The 24,514-nt window shown below is 42.6% G+C and overlaps 1 protein-coding gene across 1 annotated transcript in view; it reads left to right on the top strand.

The window, feature by feature from the left end:
- The first annotated feature begins 567 nt into the window (after positions 1 to 567).
- Positions 568 to 24,514, top strand: part of BRINP3 (BMP/retinoic acid inducible neural specific 3) — a 190,643-nt gene continuing 166,696 nt past the window's right edge. Inside the window, exon 1 of the mRNA XM_069862362.1 lies at positions 568 to 853. Within this exon, the coding sequence (XP_069718463.1) occupies positions 618 to 853 (236 nt within the window). The 5' untranslated portion in view covers positions 568 to 617. The remainder of the gene's footprint in view (positions 854 to 24,514) is intronic.

Raw genomic sequence — 24,514 nt, 5'->3', positions numbered from 1 at the left:
TGAGTAGCTCCAGTGCTATTGATCACTGCGGGTGCTCTGTCCGGCTACGCTGGCTCAGACAGGATAACGCGAGTTTGTTAACCATGTTTGTAGTGAAGGCAATCCATTCAGTGAACTATCCAAGGATGTAAAAAAAGAAAGCAAAGCAATCTGAGTCTTCTGCATATCACCTGTTTTCTGTCCAGTATCTGAACTGTGACCTGATGCATAACACATTGCTGAATGATTTTGTACTGATGCTAAGAGGCAATAATTCTTGTGTTGCTTATTTTTCATTAATGACTAGCATTATTGGAAAAAAACCCAACAATCCCTCCCCTGACAGTTTGTGAAGGTTTCCCTTCAACAGTAAATATTATGGCTGATGATGTTAATGAAGACATTAGCTTCACAGCATTTGAAGTACTGAAACACTCCACTGTTAACTAGCCTAGTGGGGTTTATGCTAATGTAAAATGTAATAAAGCAGAGGCCACTATCTCTTTAAGCTGAAAGAAAGGAAACTTGTTTCTACTTCCAAGGGATGCCTAGTGTGTGCTTATCTAATTGATTGTGTATTTTGTCTAGGTGTTGAGGGAAAGCTAAGAGAATGAAGGCTCTAAGTCCCCAATGGAAGCATGATATGGCGCTGCAGTGCTGGTGCTGAATTGTTCTCTCTGATGGCTCTATGGGAGTGGATAGCACTGAGTCTTCATTGCTGGGTTTTAGCAGTTGCTGCTGTTTCGGATCAGCATGCCACAAGCCCCTTCGACTGGCTCCTCTCTGATAAGGGACCCTTCCATCGCTCACAGGAATACACAGATTTTGTGGACAGAAGTCGACAGGGATTTAGCACAAGATACAAGATTTACAGGTATGAAGCAAAGGGAAAGCAATTACAGAGATAATATCCTTAGCAGCTGTAAATTATCAACCAGGGTTTCCTTAAGGAAAAGTTTCAGATGTGGGGACGAATCCATAGACACAAAGTTCATTGCACTGTGTGTTACAGAAATGCTTGCATGTGTTGTTTCTGTTTTGTTTAAAGAACTTTGGGTAACTGATTATGTTGCTTTGGAAAACGTTGTTTATTACCTACCTCTGCTCTGCCCTAGTGACATACTGAAAAGTGTCCTAAGGTGTTCAGACACCACATTTGATTGCAGAGGGCTAAGGTGGAACATCCTTGATCATGCAGCAGTTGCATTCAGTGTGGCTCAAGACATAAGCTGACTTTAACTTGTGGCTCCATGGGCACTGTTGGCAAAGCTTGGGCTTCATTGTACAGATCGGGGCACTTCAAAAAGTTTCACGTTAGTTTATAGCCGTGTTTTGAGAAACAGTTTTCTCATCCCTGAGGGGCTGAGAAGTGAGAGCCACTGTGATTTTTTTGTAGGAGTTGCAGGTGTTTAGTCCACCAGAAAACTCAACATTAGGCTCATCTGATTCAGACTGAATGGGGGGAAAAAAGAGAAAATCCTCGGTCTGCTTGGGAATTTGTGCCTTGCTGTAGAATTGCTTTCATGATGCGTTTGTAACCTGTCATTTTCCACTTTTTTGAGACAGCGCTAGTGAAATGTCTTCTTAGTCATTTGTAAGTAACACTGAATAGAGTTATTAAGGACATGGGAATGAAATGGAGAGTTCTGTTAATAGTGGTGACCTGCTGGCAAACGAGAGGAGAGAAATGGGGGAGTGTGAGAGATTAAGGACAGAGAAAACAAATCTGTTAGCAGAGAAACTTTTTGAACTTTTTATTATAGATCTCTCCTGGCAGCAAAGACAAAGGAGTGGCAGCCCGGCAGTACTTCCGTAATAACCCTCCAACCTATAAACACAGACTGTTGTCCATAGGGAAGCACACACACCGATTTAATTTAAAACCATGAAACCACTTCTGCAAATTTCATGCCTATTTTAGGCTATTATTCCCTGTCGGCACCCAGCTCTTTAGAAGAAGGTCAGAGTGATATATGCCTGTATATGTATATTATATTGAATTTAATGTCCAGCGGCCTGGGACAAAACTGCTGGTCTCAGCCTGTGGAGATTTTATTTTTAGGAACCTGCTTTATTTTCCTTTCCTAAGTATGTGCAGTAGAGGGCACTCTGTTGCAGGTCAATTTTGCAGTGAGCTATTTTGCCATATATAGAGAAATTAAACACATTTTGAAAATAAAGTGTGATTTGGAAATATGCTTGATGAAGTGGCTTGTCTTAGCAGAACAGCATTGTGCAATATTTACTGCATTTTAAAAGCCAACTGTCGAGAGCCATAATGTAAAGCCAATAATGCGAAGACTGAGGCAGCATATTTTGTTCCTATTATTCTGTATTAGTCAACACTGAACCAAAATTATCTTGCTAAAAACATCAAAGATGGAACTATATTTCATTTCAGCTCTTTCAGTCAGGTATTTGATGATTTTTCTTGTCTCAGCCGTCATTACAGAAACATTGTTAAGTTTTCTAGATCTGTAATCATATCTGTAATAGTTATTTGGATTTGTGCCTGAGTTTCAACTGACTTTAATTTGCACAGTCCAACAGAAAGTGTTTCTTATGTTGCACCAGCAAGTCTAAAGCGGCGCAAGCTACCAGAATGAAAGGAAAAGCTGCATTCTTTGATTTAGTTCTCCGAACACAGACCTTACTGCAAGGTCTCATTGTGAAATACGGTCCCATTAGCAAGTAGTGCAGAACACGGTGACCTTATTACGAACCACACACTGTAAATTTAATCGCTGTTGCTTTCCTACCAGCTTTCCCAGGCTGAAGGATTGGTGAGTCTAATTGGTCTGTTCATTCCCTCAACTATCTTTTACCTAATGAGAATGATCCCTCAGGGACACAGGCCTGATGGGTATGGAGAGATAAGGAAGGGGAAAAATCAGACTTGCATGGACTCAGCAGGATAATATGAAAAAGCAGGGAAGTTGCCACTCTGAAGAGTGCCAAGAGGAGGGCTTCCATTCCTTTAGTGCTTCGCTTCAACCCTTGATCACCACAGCTAAGACTGGGCATTTTGAAAGTAAAGGGGAAGGAAAATCATCTCCCTCCATTTTAATATCCATGCCAGGTCAGACAGAACATGAACGAAGGCTGGTTTTCATTATTTTTGTTATTTTAATACAAAAACATGGCAAGTAGCTGCAGGCTGCCTGAAGTTGCACCTCTTCTTTGGGGAAGGAGCTGGCTTCAGAATCGCTAGTTGGGCTGTGATGAGCAGCAGCTTTTTCTGTGCCTGCAGAACAGTGGCACCCAAGCCATAAATGGACGATGACCAGTATTGACCAGTATCTCTGCCCAAACCTAACAAGTGCTGCTGCCCATGGGGATGAGCTCAGGATGACCAGCCCAACACCGGGACCGGGTGTTTACCATTCGTAGCAATCAAATGGTCTAAATAACATAAAACCACCAGTAAGTTGCACATACTGCATGTAGTTAAATAACACTGGAGGAGATTTCAGCAGGAGACTTCTGCATGATTTCAGTTTTTCAGCAACAGAACAATTATGCAGCGACTAGAATGATATTTGGATTCCCATTATTTTTTTCCCTCTTTGGCAGTCTCAGGAGAGGCAGTAATGATGTAGAAGGAAAATAAAATCTCAAATAATTAACTTCCCCCATTTATTTTTTTTCAATTTCAAAATAACATTCCCTGTTATAATCACGATCGTATTAGAAAGCAGAGAATACATGTTGTTCTGCTTTTGGTTAAGTTGGGCAATGCATATTTGTGTAAATACTGAAATGCCGGAGATGAAGCCCTTTATTCTGCACCAAACACTGATTTGACTGGAGTCAAGGTCACGCAGTACAGGCCCGTGAAAGATATGGAATGATTAAAATCCAGATAATAAGACAGAGAACTGGAAAAGTACATATTAAAGGGGACATCGAAGAATGTTAAAATGAAGATTAAATGAAACTTTATAGAAACATTATTTCTCAGCTACTAAATAAACCAATGTTGTGCTGCTTGTTTTATTAGTGTTTGATAGGAATGGTTGGACTTGATAATCTGGTGGGTCTCTTCCAACCTGATGATTCTATGATTCTATCAGTTGCATGACAGGAGACAGATTGTGTTTAATGTTTGGTTTCACCTGAATATATATGGCAATTGCTTTCCATAATGTCCAGTAGCCTTATTTTTTTCAGTTCTTAAATTATATAGCTATTTGCATTTAGAATAGGTGGAGTCCAATTTTTTGTATCACCCTGTGGATTCTGTGCTGGCTTTTCTGTGTTCCTCTAATGTTTGCATGCCAATAAGGCAAAAAGCAAATGATTGTATCTACCATTCTTGGTCACTATAGACAAAGGTTCATCTGACTGCGTGTTGTGAATGGTAGAGATGAAGCCAAAGGCTGACACTTGAGGAACACACTTATTGACTGAACCTGGTTTCTTATGAAGGGCCTTAAATTAAGCATAATACATTTTTTTTAAAGGTAAAAATTACACTTGGACTTATCTCCCTTTCTAGCCTTCAGAGCATAAAAAAACCATGTGATAAAACGAACCGATGCATCCTGTATTGGAAGGTAGCAGTAGGAAAAATCTACTGTCACCCATGTCTTAATCTATACCTTAAAGATCAGTTATGTCCGTGGGTAAAGAAGCTACTTCTGTAGTGTGCCTGGCTTCCTGAGGAGAGGACCTTTCAACATTACAGGGTAGAGCTGAAAGAGACAAATAGATACGTAATAATAATAAAGGTTTTATCAGGTATTGCTGAACACTAAATAATTGTAACTGGTGTTGCAAATGTTGTTCTAAGGTGGGAGTGGTGGGTCCCAGTAATTCTGTAATAAGACAGTGTGGTATTCCCTGTAATTCTTTGAAGGAAACCTCCTGCAGGAAATTTAACAGTAGCCACAGTTCTTGGTGGTGTGATCTTTTGGTGGTGAAGAGAAATGCCAGGAAAGCACCTGGATGGCTGCTGAAAACCTCTAGGTTAGTGGGAATGCTGTGTCAATATTTTATGGAAGGTGGCTTCTGTAGTTAACATCAGTAAGTATTTTGTCAAGGAAAACCGAGTTTATAATTTGTTATTTAATGCACAATGGGAGCACTATGCCTCTTATGTAAATCAGACATAGGCATTTCAATTGAAAGAGAATGAGAGGAGAAGTTACCAGGATGGAAAATTATTTGTGATTGTAAAATTAGGCAAAGAACCTGCTTTGTGTCAGAAGTAATTTTTACAGAGACAGGGAAGGATTCATGCCATCAAATGTGGTCTTGAGGAAATCTCCTCAGGGAAACTGTGTAGTTTTGTTCAAGTGAAATGATTTAAAATCTGAAACTGATGTGAAAAATCAGTGGAAATAAGACCCCAGGTTTTTCTTTTAAAGCAGAATTGTTTGGCACCTTTGGTCTGGGTTGGGGGAAGAGAGACCTGGAAGAGGATACAATTCCTGTCAGTATTCAGGGAGGGGCAGATTTAGACTAGACAGAAGGAGGAATTTCTTCCTGGTGAGAGTGGTGAGGCCCTGGCCCAGGTTGCCCAGGGAAGCTGTGGCTGCCGCATCCCTGGAGGGGTTGAAGACCAGGTTGGATGGGCCTTGGCAGCCTGATCCAGTGGGAGGTGTCCCTGCCCATGGCAGGGGGGTTGGAACTGGATGGGCTATAAGGTCCCTTCCAACCCAAACTATTCTATGATTCCATGATTCTATAATATTAGTCTGCAAAAGGGAAGAACCAGAATCTTCTAAAGAACGGAATAGCTCTGTGTAGCATGGTATTTATGTGGAATAAGAAGTGTTCCTTTAGTGGTTGTTTTAAAAGGGATTGCATTTGTTCGTGAACAAATAAGCAAACAAAAAAAAAGGATTAGAAAATAATGCCATCAAATTAAAGATTATTTGGTATTAGGATGGGTTCCTCTCATCTGTTCTGAATGCTCTGGTATCTGAACCTGTGGGGTACCATGAGCAAGACTGAACCTGTGGAAGAACACCCACCAGTGTGCTTTAACACTCCTGTGTGAAGTAGAAACAACATTAAAGTCAGTGATGTTTTTTATTCCCTATCAACATATTTTAGCCCACCACTATCACTAGAGTTTTTCACGCATGTTTACTCCTGACAGACTGTGTTAATAAAAAATCAGGGGTCGTATAGTTGTGGATGGACATGTCAACATGCCCTAATTTGCAGTTTTCACTCCAGTGCGCAGTCTGGAATGACATGTCCTTGTTCCCTTCCCGACGTTGTTTTGAACTGCTAATTTAGGAATTTTAAGGCATTGAGAAGAATTGTTTCCAACAATTTCTTTCAATACTTAGGTTCAGTAAAATGGAGTGCTGAAGAGAGATCTCATCGTATGTTTCAAAAGTCTAAAGAAACACTGGTATGGCATTTGTGATGCCGTTGTTTCCTATACATTCAATCACACTCTAGAAGGCATCATCACTAACAGTTTCATGGAAGGGCCATTTGGTACCAGAAGCTTCAGAGCTGTTTTATTTTTTTAAATAAGGGGGTTTCATAGGAAACAAGGGCAGGAGCTTATTTCACATCCACGGACCTCGGTTTCCTTCACACAACATATCACCTACCCATGGAAGGTGAGGGAGGTAGTGGCAGAGGACTGAAACAGGATATATCAAAGAAAGGATTGAGGCAGATTAGTACTGTAGAAGTTAAGGAAGAGATGGGCTGTAGTCAGCAAGCTCTAACTCTAACCGGTGATGGTGAGGTGGCATTCAACAGGTAGCTTAGCAAACTGGTCAACCATTACCTTCAACTATTCAGAGCCTTTGCTGCATTGAATCACATGCACAATGTCACTGCTGGGCAACTGAGAACTGGGATGATAAATTTACCACAGAGCAAACAAGTTTGTCTTCCACATTTGCTGTAGCAAAAAGGAATAAATAGGAGGAACGTTCTGTCTGCCTTCCAGAAATTCACAGAAAAGGCCCGTGTTGTACTTGGTCAGCTTACTTTAGGGACTTTACCATTCAGCCTGGTGGATAAGAGGTACAGGAATCAGGTGGACCGTTGTTCTCAGAATGTTTGCAAAAGCCTAGACTAGTGAATGCACGAAGTCCTCATTCCAAATCCAGTGGCTTATAGTCTGGCAACAGAGAAGAGCAACTTGAATTGAGTTTTTTGGGATTGGGAGTTGATAGGTTCTACTGAAAAAATTGTGATTGTAGTCCAGTACTGTGGCCTCATTATTATAGGCAATAGAGGTACACAGGACAAAGAGATGCTGATTTTGGTCCTGAGGAAGCAAACAGCAATAGTTTCCTATAGTGCAATAAAGGTTTAATTGAAGTTAAAAAAAAAAAAGTAGGAAAAAGTAGGACAATTTTTAAGAACATCTGGATCTGAAAAATATTGAGTTGCATTTCTTGTGTGAATTGTGGTATACTTTAACAGCCTTTTGTAGTCTAGGTAGCTGGGCATAGCAAACACATTACAGAATCACAAAACCTCAGAATGGTGGTGGTTGGAAGGGCCCTCTGGAGCTCGCCTAGTCCAGCCCCTGCTAAAGCAGGGTCACCTCGAGCAGGCTGCACAGGAATGTGTCGAAGGGGGACTTGAATATCTCTGGAGAAGGAGACTCCACTCCCTCCCTGGGCAGCCTGTTCCCCTGCTCCATCACCCTTACAGTGAAGGAGCTTTTCCTCATGTCCAGGTGGAACTTCGAGTGCTGTGGTTGTGTCTGCTGCCCCTTGTCCTGTCGCTGGGCTTCACTGAGCAGTCTGGCCCCCTCCTCCTGCCCTCTTTCCTTTAGGTATTGATCAGCACTGATGGGATCCCCTCTCAGTCTGCTCCTCTCCAGGCTGAACAGACCCAGGTCTCTCAGTCTCTTCTCCTGAGAGATGCTCCAGTTCCCTCATCATCTCTGTTGCCTCTGCTGGACTATCTTGAGGTAGGGAGTCTTTCTTGAGGTAGGGAGTCTTTCTTGAGGTAGGGAGTCCAGAACTGGAAATGGAACTCTGGATGGGAGCTCTGTAGGGCAGTGTTGAGAAGAACCTCCCTCACCCTGCAGGTCACACTTTTCTCCATGTACCCCAGGAGACCCTTTGCTTTGGCCACCAGGACACAGTGCTGGCTCATGGAGTTAGATGAGTTAAACTAAATCATGAGTTAAGTACCTGGCTTTGGTGAAACTGTTTGAATAAGTATATGCTTGAGCAAAAGAAAAGCTTTAAAGGACTGTATTTCCAAGTCTAGCAATACTTGGACAGTATTCTCCAAAATTATTTGATATCCAGCTCTTTATTTCAAATTAAAATCTCCTTCATAGGAAAGCATTTGTTTTATCTTTAGGGCCTAAACACATATCAGGTAGTGATGCTTTACAGTTAGCAATTCCTTTTATTGAAATTGTATTCATTTCTGGATCCGTTTATTGAAAGGATTCTCTGGAAGGTGCATGCTTGTGAAAAGGTAGGAAAAAAGGAACAGATGTTTTAAACTGAGAAACTACATATACGTAACAGAAAACTTTAAAAAATACTTTCAGATGAATTATAACTGGAGCCTCATCTAGTTTATCAGCAATCTCAAGATGGGAAGTACTAGAACAGGTGCTCACAGAGGCAAAGCTGCCTTTCACTGATGTTCCTCTGGCTGCTGCACGTGGGCTATCTCCAATGGGTGGAAGTGTGGATCCACTGGAGGGTAGGGAGGCTCTGCAAAGGGATCTGAACAGGCTGGACCGCTGGGCAGAGTCCAATGGCATGAGGTTTAACAAGGCCTAATGCCAGGTCCTGCACTTGGGGCACAGCAACCCTACGCAGTGCTACAGACTAGGAGAAGTCTGGCTGGAAAGCTGCCCAGAGGAGAAGGACGTGGGGGTGTTGGTTGGCAGGGACTGAACATGAGCCAGCAGTGGCCCAGGTGGCCAAGAAGGCCAATGGCATCTTGGCTTGTATCAGAAACAGCGTGACCAGCAGGTCCAGGGAGGTTCTTCTCCCTCTGGACTCGGCACTGGTGAGACCGCTCCTTGAATCCTGTGTTCAGTTCTGGGCCCCTCACCACAAGAAGGGTGTTGAGGCTCTGGAGCGAGTCCAGAAAAGAGAACGAAGCTGGTGAAGGAGCTGGAGAATAAGCCTTATGAGGAGCGGCTGAGAGAGCTGGGGTTGTTTAGCCTTGAGAAGAGGAGGCTGAGGCGTGACCTCATTGCTCTCTACAACTACCTGAAAGGAAGGTGTGGAGAGGAGGTTGCTGGGCTCTTCTCCCAAGTGACAGGGGACGGGACGAGAAGGAATGGCCTCAAGCTCTGCCAGGGGAGGTTTAGGTTGAACTTTAGAAAAAAACTTTTCACAGAAAGGATCATTGGGCACTGGCAGAGGCTGCCCAGGGAGGTGGTTGAGTCACCTTCCCTGGAGGTGTTTAAGGGATGGGTGGACGAGGTGCTGAGGGACATGGTTTAGTGTTTGATGGGAATGGTTGGACTCGATGATCTGGTGGGTCTCTTCCAACCTGGTGATTCTATGATTCTATGGCACTGGGAGCTGAGGGGGCCCCCTGAATGGGCACCAGAGATACCAAAGGTGCAGGGCCGGACGCCTTTAGGTCTGCCCCCACAATCTCTTACACAAGAGTTCTGCCCCAGGTAGGAATATCTCCACAGGCAATGATAAAGGATATCTCCAAGGGCAGTGTCTGAGAGTCTGAGCTCTTGTGGACAATTGTGGCTCAAGAAGAAGGGCAGAGAGACTTGAGGGGCTCAGACATTGACTGGAAGGACCAGAGAGAGGTAGGGAGTTATCGTCCCTAAAATGTCCCTCTCTTTCCAACTCCGTTACATATGTGAGGCAACACAACGGAGAAGTCATCTGTTCTAGAGAAAGGGCTAGCAGTTAGCACTCAAGAGCAGAGGAGGAATCAAACTCGCTTCTGACAGTGATCCACAGCATCAGCCCTCAGTCTGCCTCTGGAAGTCTTTGGAAAAGCATGACCAGAGCTTGAAGGAACAATGTATTTTTAAGAGATGCTGGCTACCTAGAGAACCTTGCAAAAAATCTCACTGAACAGCAAGGGATTTTATCAGTGAGCCCAATCCCACACTGTTCAAAAGCCCCCAGGTTGTTTTGCCACCACCAGGGTCAGACCTGCCCAAGATCCCCTCACTGCACTGTGTCAGCTCTCTATTAAATTGCAGCATTTCAAAACCAGGGCAGAATTTCTCTGGGTGAGCTAAACAGGTGCTAGTGCTGGGAAGGATACTGGGGAATGGTTCTGGCTAGGCCAGCGGGATTAGGAGTGTTCTCAGGAGTCAGTTTATTTGACAAGAACACAGGCGTGTTTCAGCTTGGCAACAAAAGGGAATATCGATGCCAAGATTGCTTTCTGTATTTCTTTTTTATAATACACTGCAGGAGTCTGTATTTTGACAATCTCTCTTTGTATTTCTCCTTATTTGTTTGGTGTATTTAATCAAAGATCCCAAGGAAACTCAAACTGTAAGGAGGAGAGCAAATATTATTTTCTGTAAACATTACTATAATCCATTTTCAGAATATACACGCTTCCCAAATCTAATGTTTCAAGGATAATTATTAGAGCAAACCTCCTACTGATATGTTTCCCTAGAACAAAGAACATTTATTTAGAGAATATGGTATGTCATCATTTCAGTTAGTAAGTTCATAAATCATTTAAGTTGCCCCCCCAAAAATTAGGGTAATAGAAGCTGTAACTTAATGGTTTCATGCAATCACTGAAGTAGTATAAAAGCTGTTTAACACTAATAAGAGATTCATTCTTCAGTCAGCAGGATCGTCTGCCAGGATCTTGGGCATGAAATTAGGCCATTTTCATTAATTCTTTGAAGATTTTTGGTTAGTTGGGTCTTTGTTCTTTCCTTTTCATTTTTGTTGAAATATCCCTGCTGCTACTGTCACTGGCATTCAAGATGTAGGAGATTTCAAATGTTGATGACTGTCATAAAGGGGAAAAACAATTACCAAGATTTCTTTTGGTTACTGGGAAAAGAAAAAACAAAAAGCTTTTTAATACTTGAATCAAGTTCTCTGTGCTTTCATTGTAACCCCTTGTAACCTCTGTGTTATTTTTCCCTTACTGCTGCTACGCCAGTAGTTGTCTCCAAGCAGAATGGCTCTCAGGTTTCTCTTTTTGTCCATGTGTTAAGTCTCTTTGAGAGGCATGTTGTACCTTACATAGAAAAAAGGACTCAATAGCACAGAAATGTTTTCTGTATAGAAAGACAGTAGCACAGATTGGAACGTGGGATTCTTTGTATGGAAGGGTGCTTGTGCCTTTTCCGTACAGAAAAAGAACAACTGATACTAAATGTGCTCACTCAAGAATTTGCTTAATTTTCTTCTACCGTCGTTGACTTAAGGTTAATATCTCAAATTCAAATCTTAGTTGTCTTCTAGCTCTGACTGATTGATGCTACGGGTTTTACTGGTCTTTATGTTGTTGTGAGTTGTTGTGTAGCGAAGAAAAACAGCGCTTCAAAAGAATGTCTTGTTGCTTAACTCTCCCTAGAATCCCAGTATGATTGTTATGGATAACGGTGTTCTTAGGGCCGTTAATGACTCTACTGCAATGAATCTTCTGGTGCTCTCACTTTCTTCTTTATTTACACAGCTTGAGAAGAGAAGATAGTTTTACTGAGCAGATAATTTGATATATACAGAGCTCTGCAAACTGCACATATAAAGCCCACAAGCAATTTTGAAGTTGTGTATGCAGGTCTCATGTGCATAGAAAAGGTATCATCTGGCTTAAGTAATGAATATTAATTTCTCAAGGGAAAAATACATACATCAGGTTTTGACTTACATGAGTAACATGATTTAAAATCAAAAGCATAAGACATTCTCTATCAAATATTCTGAAATATTAGCAGAATCTGAGACCTGAGGAAATATGATTGATTACTTTAAAACAAATATTTGCATTTTAACTAATTCTGAACTTTATTTTTACAGTTCTTGATATTTAACAAATAGGATTTTTAACTTACACCCTGACTCCTAGTAGCAGCATGGGGTATTTTACTAGGAACTCAAATACAGTATCAACTGTGCTGACTGATAAATATTCTGTAGTAACAGAAAGTAAACAGAGGCAGCATATTTTTATTCAGTTACATCTAATTCCTTTTTATTTAAACCATGTCTTTAGCCATTTATATGAAATGCTGATTGGCTCTGGATTGAGCCACTTAGATCAAACTTTAGCTGGACTGCAGCGAAAAACATCTGAGAACCTGGAACTGAAGCACACTGGCACGAACCTTCTGTTCCATATAGGGACTATTTCTGACTGTACTCCATGTTTTGTTTCTTATCTTTGCGTAGGATCCTGGATACAGCTAATCAAATTAGTCTTGACAGGATAATGTGTGTACAGAAAAAATGCATGTGCATGTATGCGGCTACATGTGTATGGCTATGTAACTCCCAGTTTTCCACGGATTCCTCGTGTGATGATGTCACATGAAATCTGTACGCCACAGATTTTCCACTTGTATCTTCATAAGCTCTCGACTCCTTCCTCATCCATCCCTAGGCTGTTCTGGTTGACAGCGCTGAACATGAGCCAGCAGTGGCCCAGGTGGCCAAGAAGGCCAATGGCATCTTGGCTTGTATCAGAAACAGCGTGACCAGCAGGTCCAGGGAGGTTCTTCTCCCTCTGGACTTGGCACTGGTGAGACCGCTCCTTGAATCCTGTGTTCAGTTCTGGGCCCCTCACCACAAGAAGGATGTTGAGGCTCTGGAGTGAGTCCAGAGAAGAGCAACGAAGCTGGTGAAGGGGCTGGAGAACAGGCCTTTTGAGGAGCGGCTGAGAGAGCTGGGGTTGTTTAGCCTGGAGAAGAGGAGGCTGAGGCGTGACCTCATTGCTCTCTACAACTACCTAAAAAGAGGTTGTGGAGAGGAGGGTGCTGGGCTCTTCTCCCAAGTGACAGGGGACAGGATGAGAGGGAATGGCCTCAAGCTCCACCAGGGGAGGTTTAGGCTGAACATTAGGAAAATATTTTTCACAGAAAGGGTCATTGGGCACTGGCAGAGGCTGCCCAGGGAGGTGGTTGAGTCACCTTCCCTGGCGGTGTTTAAGGGATGGGTGGACGAGGTGCTGAGGGACATGGTTTAGTGATTAATAGGAATGGTTGGACTCTATGATCCTGTGAGTCTTTTCCAACCTGGTGATTCTATGATTCTATGATAGGCTGAGCTCAATACATTCCAGTTGTCCCTTCAGGTAAAGAGCAACCCCACAACCTCTCCTTGCTGGCCGATCTTTTCCATATGCACATGGCCATCCAACAGCATCCCAGTCATGCCGGCTGTGTCTCTGTCGTTGCACCAACCTCAGCATAAAAAATTTCTTCCTTCTCCCTGGTATAAATCTGCCTTCTTTTACTTTAAGCTCATTGCTCCCATCAGGTGGCTGGGGACTCGATGATCTTTGTAGGACCGTTTCAACACAAACCATAAAATTTATGATTCCATGATTTTGTGAATGAACATGAGAAGCCCTGTGGCTTTCACGATTCAGGTAATCAGGCAACATGAACAGTTTTCCTCTGCGCCTCAACATCAGTAAGCAATATAGTATTGTTCTTGTCAGTTTATAATTTCATGAATTGTGACGCAACAGGTGAGGACCTTACCTGTTGGGTCTTAGCAAAATGTTCACTGGGAGGTGACTCACATTATAGAACTCAGAATCAAGTATAGTTGCTATTTTTTCCGCTTAGCTGAAAAAAAGTCATTACATTATTCTCCTGCCACAAGGGTAGGTAATACCTTTTAATTGGTGTTGAAATGAAGTAATGGAGCAAAGTGAGAGACACTACAGATGCCCTGGGCAAAGACACTCTAGTTATTTACCCTTTGGCTGTTACTTGGTCTGGAGAATCAGGGACCATACTATCTCTAACAGCAATGTTATGCAAAAATGACACATGGTTAACTGTAAATTAGTCTTCTGGGATAGTAAACTCGCTGTCTCAGATAAAATAATCCATTCGTAGTTAAAGCAAATGGTCTGAACTGACTGCAGAAATTTCTGGGTTTAGACTAGCATGAAATGTTTGGTTGATCTTCATTGTAAACAGACAGGCATACACAGAGGAAAATATAGAAGTATAAATGCGTCCACTGTGGGCTTGATGCTGAGGGTAATCCAGCAAAAGGATTAGGATTTTGGATTTATTTAACTCTTCTCTGACATAAATAAAGATGTTTTTGTCACTGATAACAAATAGTGGAGTTCAGAACAGCACTATGAAGATTTAATTCTCACGCTGTGAAATGAGGAATGGTCACACTCCTCACAGGCAGAAGCAGAAGGTGGCCTTCACAACTAATGTGTTCAAGGATTACACATTTGATTTTTATGAGATCTTCATCTACTAATGAATGGAGTACATAAATGTGATAGGTACCACGCTGGTTACTGAGCTGTCAACGATTTTCCATGAAAATACTTTCTTAATGGAAAGCCAATTGCCAATTAAATGAAACTTCCATACTTGTAAGGGTTCTTTGAAAATTTAAAGTGAAACTTGAAAGTAAAAACGAATTTATTCCTACATCCAGGATATAAAAGGTGGTCAGGAATTTACTTCTCACCCCCACCCACTGCCCAAAATGCCTCTGACATCTGGTTTTCTTAGATTTTTTTTCCTGGGAACTGTTCTAAACACCAGTAACTGAGTCTTAGTACCATTCTCAAAGTAAACTTGAATGTAGAGGAAAAAACTACCCAAAGCTTTTAGTTTTGATTGCTGTTCTCATCCTGTCCTATGGACTATCCCTAGCATGCTGGAAGACTCTGCATAGGAAACTGAAACGTTGAAAGGTGATTTGCCTGTCCGAGGAGAAATTTAGTCCCAGTGATACCGGTCCAAACTTAATGTAAAATAACAATATAGGATGGAGCAGGTACCGATGCTGCATAATGCATTGCTCTTTAATACGTTCCATGAAGCAGTTCAGTTCTTCTGGTTTGTCACATTCCTCTAAGTTCTCTCCTCATTGTTTGAAAACCTTTTTTTTTGTACCAAATAATATTCTAAACCACTAGTTTCACTGAGGTCAATGATATAATTAACTTTTTACTGAAAAGGAACACAACTTTGTGAATGTGTATAAGGATGTGTCTACAGATTTTGGAACCCATTGTGAGGCAGATGAATGTTGGACACACATATACCGTGTTTCCTCTGAAGTAGTTTGTACTAATTTCTGTTTTCAACTGATTTTTAATGCTGATAAGCTAAAATTAGCAATTTCAGAAAAGAACACAGCTGACTCATATAAACACCTCCAATTGCCTAGTCTTCTCTAAGGGGCTCCTGTCATTTCTGCTGTGTAAATCTTGTCAAGCTGGTGATATTTGTGAAAGGATTCTGTATCTCCCTCCACTCTATTGCCAGGGGTATTTGATTGTACGAGATGTTATCTTAATTCAAAATCTGGCAAAGCATAAAGTAACACACTCCTCCTTGCTGTCCAGTAATACCCTGAAAAGCAAATGTAGTTGACCTTTACCATTTGACTGCGATGCTAGTTCCTGCTTTACTGTTTCCCACATCCCATAACTGCAGCATGCAGTGGGCTGCAGGAACAGATTCCCTCCACCAGCTATAATTGATGTTCCCTTTTCTATTTAAAAATTGACGTTTTTGGCTCTGTGCTGACTGTAGCTGCAGCACTTTCAGTCAGTGACAGGGCTTTTATTCATGTGTTGGTTCATTGGGAAAGTGGTTGAATATTGCATGACGGTAACTGTCCAGCTCTGGTTTTACTAAACTAGAAAAGTTAGCGGGACATATCCGATGTAGAGCAGATAAAATTGCAAGAATAAATTCTAATTTTCCAGTAATGTATTTAACTGATTTTGTAGGATGGCTGCTACTGAAGCATGAGACATTCTTGTGTCTCACTCGTGAAGGATAAGGCATTTCACATTTTCACATCTTTTGCCCTGCTTTGACTTCACGTCAAAATACTAATACGGGTGGTGGAACTCAGCTGAGTTTCATATACATCACTAATAAAGAGTGGCCCATGTAAATTCTTCTAATTACTAAGCCTTCTCTTGCTGTCAATATAGATAAAATTTACTGATCAGCAGCAATAGAGGCTCTTTCGCTGCATGCTTTCATTGCACGTATTTCTAAGTAAGCATCTCTTGAACCTAAAAAGCATAATTAAAACCTATAATTCAACTATCTGGGTCCATTGATAGAAATAGAGCCACATTTTAAATGAGCTTTAACAGTTTAACAGCTCTGTGCTTCAAAGAAAAGTAGATTTATACAAATAGCCTGCAGGGAAAGATAAAGGCTCAGATCTCAGCAATCTGAAAAACTTTGCATTTCTATGGAATCCAATTTCAGGCTACACAAATAAAGTTAAGAGGATGAGTAAACTTGCTGCATAGAATATTTTGTTATCCCAGCCATTGTTGCTCATTGAATTAAATTTGATCATTCTGCTGAAGTTCCAATTTTACTTCATTCCTCATGATACAGATATGTTCTGTCTTTGATGTTCCCTAAATATTATTGAAGCTAATGTCATATCAATTAAACATGCTGTTTAAGTGCTATTTTCTCCTCACTAGTCAATCCTCGTGGAAATTCTCTATACAGCTTAGCATTAGCGTTCAGCACCAGATTCTCAAAAGAGCCTCATATTTCCTAAAGACTTCCGTCCTTGATGTGACATTTGTTTATTTAGGTTGCTAAGAAGGGTAAGAGGAGGACTAGAGGAAATGGCTCACCCATTTCAAATTCAAATTAATAACTAGGAAAGTGCCACTGTCATTAGTAGTCTCATCTATGGCAAGTTGATGTAAGCAGTTGATGTGTTTAACAAGATTATGTCTAATAGTTTGGATTAGTAAATTCAGGTTCTGATGGCAAAATCATTGGGACAGAGAAAGATAGAGGAATGAAATAATTAATGATGTGTATTACAAAAATAACAGAAAAATAGTCTGTCAGGAGGAACCCTTGGTGGTTTTGTGAGGCAGAGGAGTTTCGTACACGGGGTCAAATCACTTAATGGGAAGTGACCGAGTACTGTGGATTTGAAGATCAGGGAGCATGAAAGCATTTGCAGAGCAACGATATTCATGTAGAATAATGAAATTAAGAGGTCTTCAAACAGAATTGGGGAAAAATTACAGATAAGAGCTCAGATAAGAAAGCTATATTTGAGCTCTAAATTATTTTTACTGTATGTTTTTGCATAATGTGAAGTGTATTGGTGCATTGCCATTTTCCATAGCTTACAGCATTCTGCCTGGAGGAGTTTCAGCCTCCCGTTGTGGCAGTGGATGACATTATATCACTCAGCTAAAATCAACAAATTCTCTTCCATAAGATTCTAATGTTAGTTTCTGTGTTGTTTAGCTACCTTTTGTAATGGAATTAGGAGATAACATTTCCTTCCACCTTTCCTAAGCCTCTGAATCTTAGTTTTGGTTTCTGCCAATGGCACTGACAGTGACCTAACTGGTTTATTTGCTCAGAGGTATATTGCCCAGTGTCAGATGTGGAAGAAAGGAGGATTCCTCTTCATTCTAATAGCACACCCCACATTTGAACAGCTGAACCTATAAATTAATTCCTTGTATAAGATGTGAGTGCATAGGTAATGATGGGATCCCTGAGTAATTCCAAAACAAATTTTGGTGACATAAGAGGAAAAAAACCAAACCCAAAATAAAGCGGTTTGGCTGTAAGGTGTTTATAGATGCTTGCTGAGACTCTGGCTTAGCCAAGACAGCGTTCTGCAGCTGTGTGGATGGTGTGTCCGTTGCCTGTGTAGTTTTCCTCTCAGCCTTTTGTGAAGAAGTCATAGAATAGAATCACCAGGTTGGAAAAGACCCACCGGATCATTGAGTCCAACCATTCCTATCAGTCAGTGCTATTGCAAGTCTCTGTGTGAGCAGGTCTGTGTCAGTAGAACAGAGAGCAGTCTGCTGAATTGTTTTCTCTGGGATAAAGGAAAAATCATGGAATGGTTGTGAACAGTTCAGTCAACTTATCTGCTTTGATTCTTAAGGTTTATGCTTATTTTATTTTATTTAAAAACCCAAACCAGTTAGTAAGCTGTGTGATGGGATTTTCAGTTGCTCACTTTCTTCTAAGGGCTGTTTTACTGTTCAAATGTTCTGAAAACATCAAGAAGTGTTTCTGAGAGGAGAAGAACATTTTGGCTGCAATTTTACTGTTATCTACTTAACAAATATGTGCATCCTTTGTTTCCCTGTTGTAGATATTAGGGCCAGTGGTCTCGCAATCCACTCTCTATCAGGGTGGTGCGGAGCATTTGGCATTAACAGTGCAGGAACACAGAGCCAGGAGAAAGCCATGCACATCTTGCTCTGTTCTCTAGAAGAAATTAGCAGATGGGAAAGAGGGAATAAAAACCCAAGAAGAATGACAGCTAAAAGAGAGTGTAACAATTTTTTCTTTCTATGTTGGCCAATATACATTCAGTGGGAATTGTTTAAGCTTTTAGTGTTTGGAAAATGGTGTCTAGAGCTGGATTCAGCTGAGTTAGCAATAGGTGGGACTGTTGATGGCAATGTCTCTCTTCCCAGTTGCCTGGAGAAGTTACAGATTCTCCACCCCTGGACGTGTTCTAGGCCAGGTTGGATGGGGCTTGGAGCAACATGATCCAGTGGGAGGTGATCCTGCCCATGGCAGGGGTGTGGAATTGGGTGGGCTTTGAGTCCTTTCCAACCCCAACTACTCTGTGATTTTATGATTCCCTGTAGCCTGATGGGAGGTACAACAAAATCTTTCTTCAGGGTACAGGAAGAGCTGGAAGCTGTCGTAGGGCAAGGAGCCTATGATGTCGTTGCCATCACGGAAACGTGGTGGGACGACTCATATAACTGGAATACAGCTATGGTGGGGTACAAGCTCTTCAGGCGGGACAGGAAGGGTAGGAGAGGAGGCGGGGTAGTCCTCCCTTTGTAAGGGAGGACTTGGACTCCGTTGAGATGGATTGTGGCGATCAGGAGGTTGAGTGCCTGTGGGTTAAAATCAGAGGAGCCCACCAGAAGGTAGATTTTGTGATGGGAGTCTGTTACAGACCACCCAGCCAAGGAGAAGCAGCTGATGAGCTCTTCTATAAACATCTGGGGTTAATCTCTAGATCAATGCCTCTCATTCTTGTGGGAGACTTCAATCTGCCTGATATCTGCTGGGAGTACAATAGAGCAGAAAGGAAGCAGTCTAGGAGGCTCCTGGAGTGCGTGGAAGACAACTTCCTTGTACAGCTGGTGAATGAACCAACAAGGGAGGGTGCCCTCCTGGACCTGCTGTTTGTGAACAGAGAAGGCCTTGTGGGGGATGTGGCAGTAGGTGGGCGCCTAGGATTAAGTGACCATGAGATGATAGGGTTTTCTGTTCTAGGTGAAGTGAAGAGGGTTGTTAGTAGGACGGTAGCATTGAATTTCCAGAGGGCAGACTTTGAACTCTTCAGAAGGCTGGTTGGCAAAGTCTTATGGGAGACAGTACTTAAGGGCAAGGGGGCCCACGAGGGCTGGAAGCTCTTCAAAAAGGAAATCCTAGCAGCTCAGGAGAAAGCCATCCCCATGTTCTGGAAAATAAGCCGGCAGGGGAGAAAGCCAGCTTGGTTGAATAGAGAGATCTTGAGGGATATCAAGAAGAAGAGAAATGTTTATGGGCTCTGGAAGAGGGGACAGGCCTCTTGGGTGGACTACAGGAGGGAAGTGAGATTGTGTAGGGAAAAAATCAGAAGGGCTAAGGCTCAGCTAGAGATCAGATTGGCCAAGTCTGTGAAAAATAACAAAAAATCCTTCTATAAATACATAGATAATAAAAGGAGGACTAGGGAGACCATACAGTCCCTATTGGACGCAGAAGGAACAACAGTGACAGGGGATGAGGAAAAGGCTGAGGTACTTAATGCCTTCTTTGCCTCAGTCTTTAGTCGTAAGTAGGGTCGTTCCGTCTGTGTACAAACCCAGGAGCTAGAGGAGCATAATGAGGCTCCCGTGATCCAAGAGGAGGTGGTCAGAGCCTTGCTAGCCTGACTAGACAGCTACAAGTCTATGGGGCCGGACGGGATTCACCCAAGGGTATTGAAGGAGCTGGCGGATGTGCTGGCCAAACCCCTTTCCATCATCTTCCAACAGTCCTGGAAGACTGGGGAAGTCCCACTGGACTGGAGGCTGGCTGATGTTGTGCTCATCTACAAGAAGGGTCGCAGGGAGGACCCAGGAAACTACAGGCCTGTCAGTCTGACCTCAGTGCCAGGGAAAGTCATGGAGCAGGTGATCTTGAGTGCTATCATGAAGCACATGCAAGAGAACCGGGTGATCAGGCCCAGTCAACATGGGTTCACAAAAGGCAGGTCTTGCCAGACTAACCTGATCGCCTTCTATGACAAAGTGACTCGGCTGCTGGATGAGGGAAAGGCTGTGGATGTGGTCTTCCTGGACTTCAGTAAAGCCTTTGACACAGTTTCTCACAGCATTCTGCTTGATAAACTGTCAGCCTCTGGCCTGGACGGGCGCACACTCTCCTGGGTGGAAAACTGGTTGGCTGGCCGGGCCCAGAGAGTGGTGGGAAATGGTGTGAAATCCAGCTGGAGGCCAGTGACAAGTGGGGTTCCCCAGGGCTCAGTGCTGGGTCCAGCGCTGTTCAATGTCTTTATCAATGACCTGGATGAAGGCATCGAGTGCACCATTAGCAAGTTTGCAGATGATGCTAAGCTGGGTGGAAGTGTCGATCTGCTGGAGGGTAGGGAGGCTCCAAAGGGATCTGAACAGGCTGGACCGCTGGGCAGAGTCCAATGGCATGAGGTTTAACAAGGCCAAATGCCGGGTCCTGCACTTGGGGCAAAACAACCCTATGCAGTGCTACAGACTGGAAGAAGTCTGTCTAGAAAGCTGCCTGGAGGAGAGGGACCTGGGGGTGTTGGTTGACAGCTGACTGAACATGAGCCAGCAGTGTGCCCAGGTGGCCAAGAAGGCCAATGGCATCTTGGCTTGTATCAGAAACGGCGTGACCAGCAGGTCCAGGGAGGTTCTTCTCCCTCTGGACTCGGCACTGGTGAGACCACTCCTCGAATCCTGTGTTCAGTTCTGGGCCCCTCACCACAAGAAGGATGTTGAGGCTCTGGAGCGAGTCCAGAGAAGAGCAACAAAGCTGGTGAGGGGGCTGGAGAGCAGGTCTTACGAGGAACGGCTGAGAGAGCTGGGGTTGTTTAGCCTGGAGAAGAGGAGGCTGAGGGGAGGCCTCATTGCTCTCTACAACTACCTGAAAGGAGGTTGTAGAGAGGAGGTTGCTGGCCTCTTCTCCCAAGTGACAGGGGACAGGACAAGAGGGAATGGCCTCAAGCTCCGCCAGGGGAGGTTTAGTCTGGACATTAGGAAAAAATTTTTCACAGAAAGGGTCATTGGGCACTGGCAGAGGCTGCCCAGGGAGGTGGTTGAGTCACCTTCCCTGGAGGTGTTTAAGGCACTGGTGGATGGGGTGCTAAGGTTTAGTGTTTGATAGGAATGGTTGGACTTGATGATCTGGTGGGTCTCTTCCAACCTGGTTATTCTATGATTCTATGATTTTTCTTCTGCTGTAACCACTGATTGGGTGTAGTTGTCATTAATAAGTAGATCTCAGTTCCTGTACTGTGTGAAAGTGAATTGGGCTATTCCTTGTATGGATGCTCATTTGAAAATATGAAACATGAAATGTGGACATTCATATGAAATATGTCCACAGCACAGCTAAATAACTGGCTACATTAATAGCAATTTTGTGGATTGTCTTGACACTGGAACATAAGTAGATACAAGGAAATTTGTACTGCTTTGTATAGGATGTGTTGCCTAAGTCCAATTTGGGTAGTAAAGTAGCGCTCTACCAACCTGCTATGCCTCATAAATGTTGGTCAATTCAATCAAGCTTTAGAAGTTTAACTTCATTGTTTCAAGACAGTATCACTTCACTGTGTGTTGGGACCCTTTCATGATTTTCACTGTGAGAAGTATACTGGGAGCACCCCAATCAGAATATTTGTTCTGAAATGGATTTGCTATTTAATTTGAGTGTATACATGTGTCTGTACCTGCATAGTGCCGTTTTTCATCATCCCTGGTTTGTAGGATGCCTCATCATAGAATCACCAGGTTGGAAAAGACCTCTTGGATCATCGAGTCAAACCATTTCTATCTGCCACTAAACCATATCCCTGAGCACCTTGTCTGCCCATCTTTTAAATACCTCCAGGGATGGTGACTCTACCACCTCCCTGGGTGGAGGTGGGCTTTGAGAACATCCTGCCTTTCTATTAACTGTTACAGGGTCATCATGTAAATGTAAAAAAGCTCTAGACTTTTCTGAAATGGGCTGGTATTCATGAAATAGTCATCATAAGTGTGCATGCGTATATTCACATATTCTTGTGTGTAGGTGTGTATGAAGAGGCATTTCTGCAGGATACATTACATGAACTTCGACTAACATCAACATTGTTAATCAAAAGCAGCAGGAGGTTGAGCTGATTTTGGGAAGTTACTGCTCCAGAAGTATTTCAGGAACCTGTTGTTTCGCAGCTGTTTTGTCTGCTTGTTTTAAAACACGTGTGTAGGACACTGTGTGATGGCATGTAGGTAGCATAAGGCTGGAGTTCAGACATCTCCCTTATCCAAAGAGTGAATTGTCAAATTGCATGTTTCCTTGTGCTGGACCGTTCTCAATCTCTGAAGCCATTTAGCATGGGATAGTCAGTCATTAGCCAGACTAAGGAACTCCTCTACCGTAATTCATAAATACCCTCAGCTACTCTACAGCTTTTACTCCAAAACCTGCAGATACTGACTCTGTGCCAGTGCTGCTGCTTTGCTGAACTGCTCTAGTTGCTGTCAGGACTGACATTTCCTTTGGAAATCTGAAAAACGTAATGGACTCCCTGACTGCTGTCTCTCCTTTTATGGAAGAGAATCTGATGCTGGAAATGAATGTCAAATATTCAATGCTAATAATTCCAACAGTTAAAGATCTTTCCCCCAGTGTTTTTCTGCCATTTAAAAGTATAGTTATATGGACAAAAAGCTGAAATACATGGATTAACATTTCTCTTAGTTCACTGGGTTAATTTCAAGTAGGAAGTTGAGACAGATAATATGCAGACAGAAATAGTTACAGAGAATCCCAAAGAAACTAAGTTTATTGAAAGTTTTTGCCAGGACAGTCAAGGTGATATATGCACAAAACTCTTGTATTATGCAATGTTTTTAGTTCTACCTTAAAGGAAAGGGAATACCCACTAGATAACCCCAAATTCAGAAGTGATATGTTCCTGTGCAACGTGCTCTAAGTGCAGCCTGCTACTGTGTGGGTGTGGGTGGACTGGGGGAGCTCCAGAGGGCCCTTCCAAGCTTGACAATTGTGGGGTTCTTTGATTCTGCTGGAACCTTTTATCCTATCCAAAATCCCTAGATATAGATTCTTCTCTCTAACCATCTGGATACAGCTTCCTAGAGTTATAAGACACACTTTCACCTAACAGTTGAATTTAAATATAGCATCTCTGTTGCAGACTTGTGGGATGTGTCATTTCACTGTAACAGTCAGCATATGGTACTTTGCGCCAAGAGAAAGAAAATGGAAGTTGAAGCCAAGTTGTCAGGAAGCTACTAGCATGTCTATAAGATAAACTGTGCAGGATTTCTTCAGTGCCGTGGGGCTCCTTTCACACGTACCAGTATTCTGGTATTTATATCTGTATCTGACAGTTTTGGAGAGGTCACAGGATTTTATTGGAGGAGAAAAAAAAATATCAAAAACTCTGATGTGGTGGTGTAAGTAATTAAAAAGCTGTTCAGGCTGTTACTGCAATTACCAAGTCTCTTTTTCAAACTGCAGACCTTGGATGCAAATATAGTATGTTGAGCAGAGGGACCCCTTTGAGTATGGCGCATGGATTTGCTTGCCCATCTGGCTTCTCCCCATCACATATGCTATGGATCCTGCAAACCGCTTAGCAACTCTGGGTGAAAGGCTAGGTTAGACCCTGGACAACCTTTGGTTCTACATCTATCTTCTCTGATAGAACAATCTTTTTTCCTGTCTTCTTATCACTTTAGTTTCCTTACAAAACTGGCTTTTGGCAGAGAGTGTATCCAACAGTTTTTAAGAGCGGAGGCTGCTCTCGCAAGGACCTTGCTCACTATTACCCTTTTATATACCTCAGCATCAGTTTTGCTGGGTGAAAAACCCACATTCGGGTGCACCCACTCACCTTCCTGTCAAGAACCATAAAGTTCACTGGAAGCCTCTTGCACCCTTCAACCTGCTTTGTGCTGGGAAAGCTGCAGTGATAGATGACATATAAACATCTCTGACCGTGTCCAACCTACAGCCTGGTTGGACCAAATGTGCCACCTGCTAACACCACAACTTGTCCTGTCCACAGCTGTGCTTTAATTTCAATATGTTTACCTCTCCTGAAATTTAGACTAGTGCTCGTATAGCACGGCGTGTCAGACAAAGCCTGTGGGAAGGCTGTTGTTTGAATACATTCTC

Source organism: Phaenicophaeus curvirostris, chromosome 8, assembly GCF_032191515.1.
Source record: "Phaenicophaeus curvirostris isolate KB17595 chromosome 8, BPBGC_Pcur_1.0, whole genome shotgun sequence".
Taxonomy (NCBI): domain Eukaryota; kingdom Metazoa; phylum Chordata; class Aves; order Cuculiformes; family Cuculidae; genus Phaenicophaeus; species Phaenicophaeus curvirostris.
This window is presented reverse-complemented; position numbering and strand designations above follow the sequence as displayed.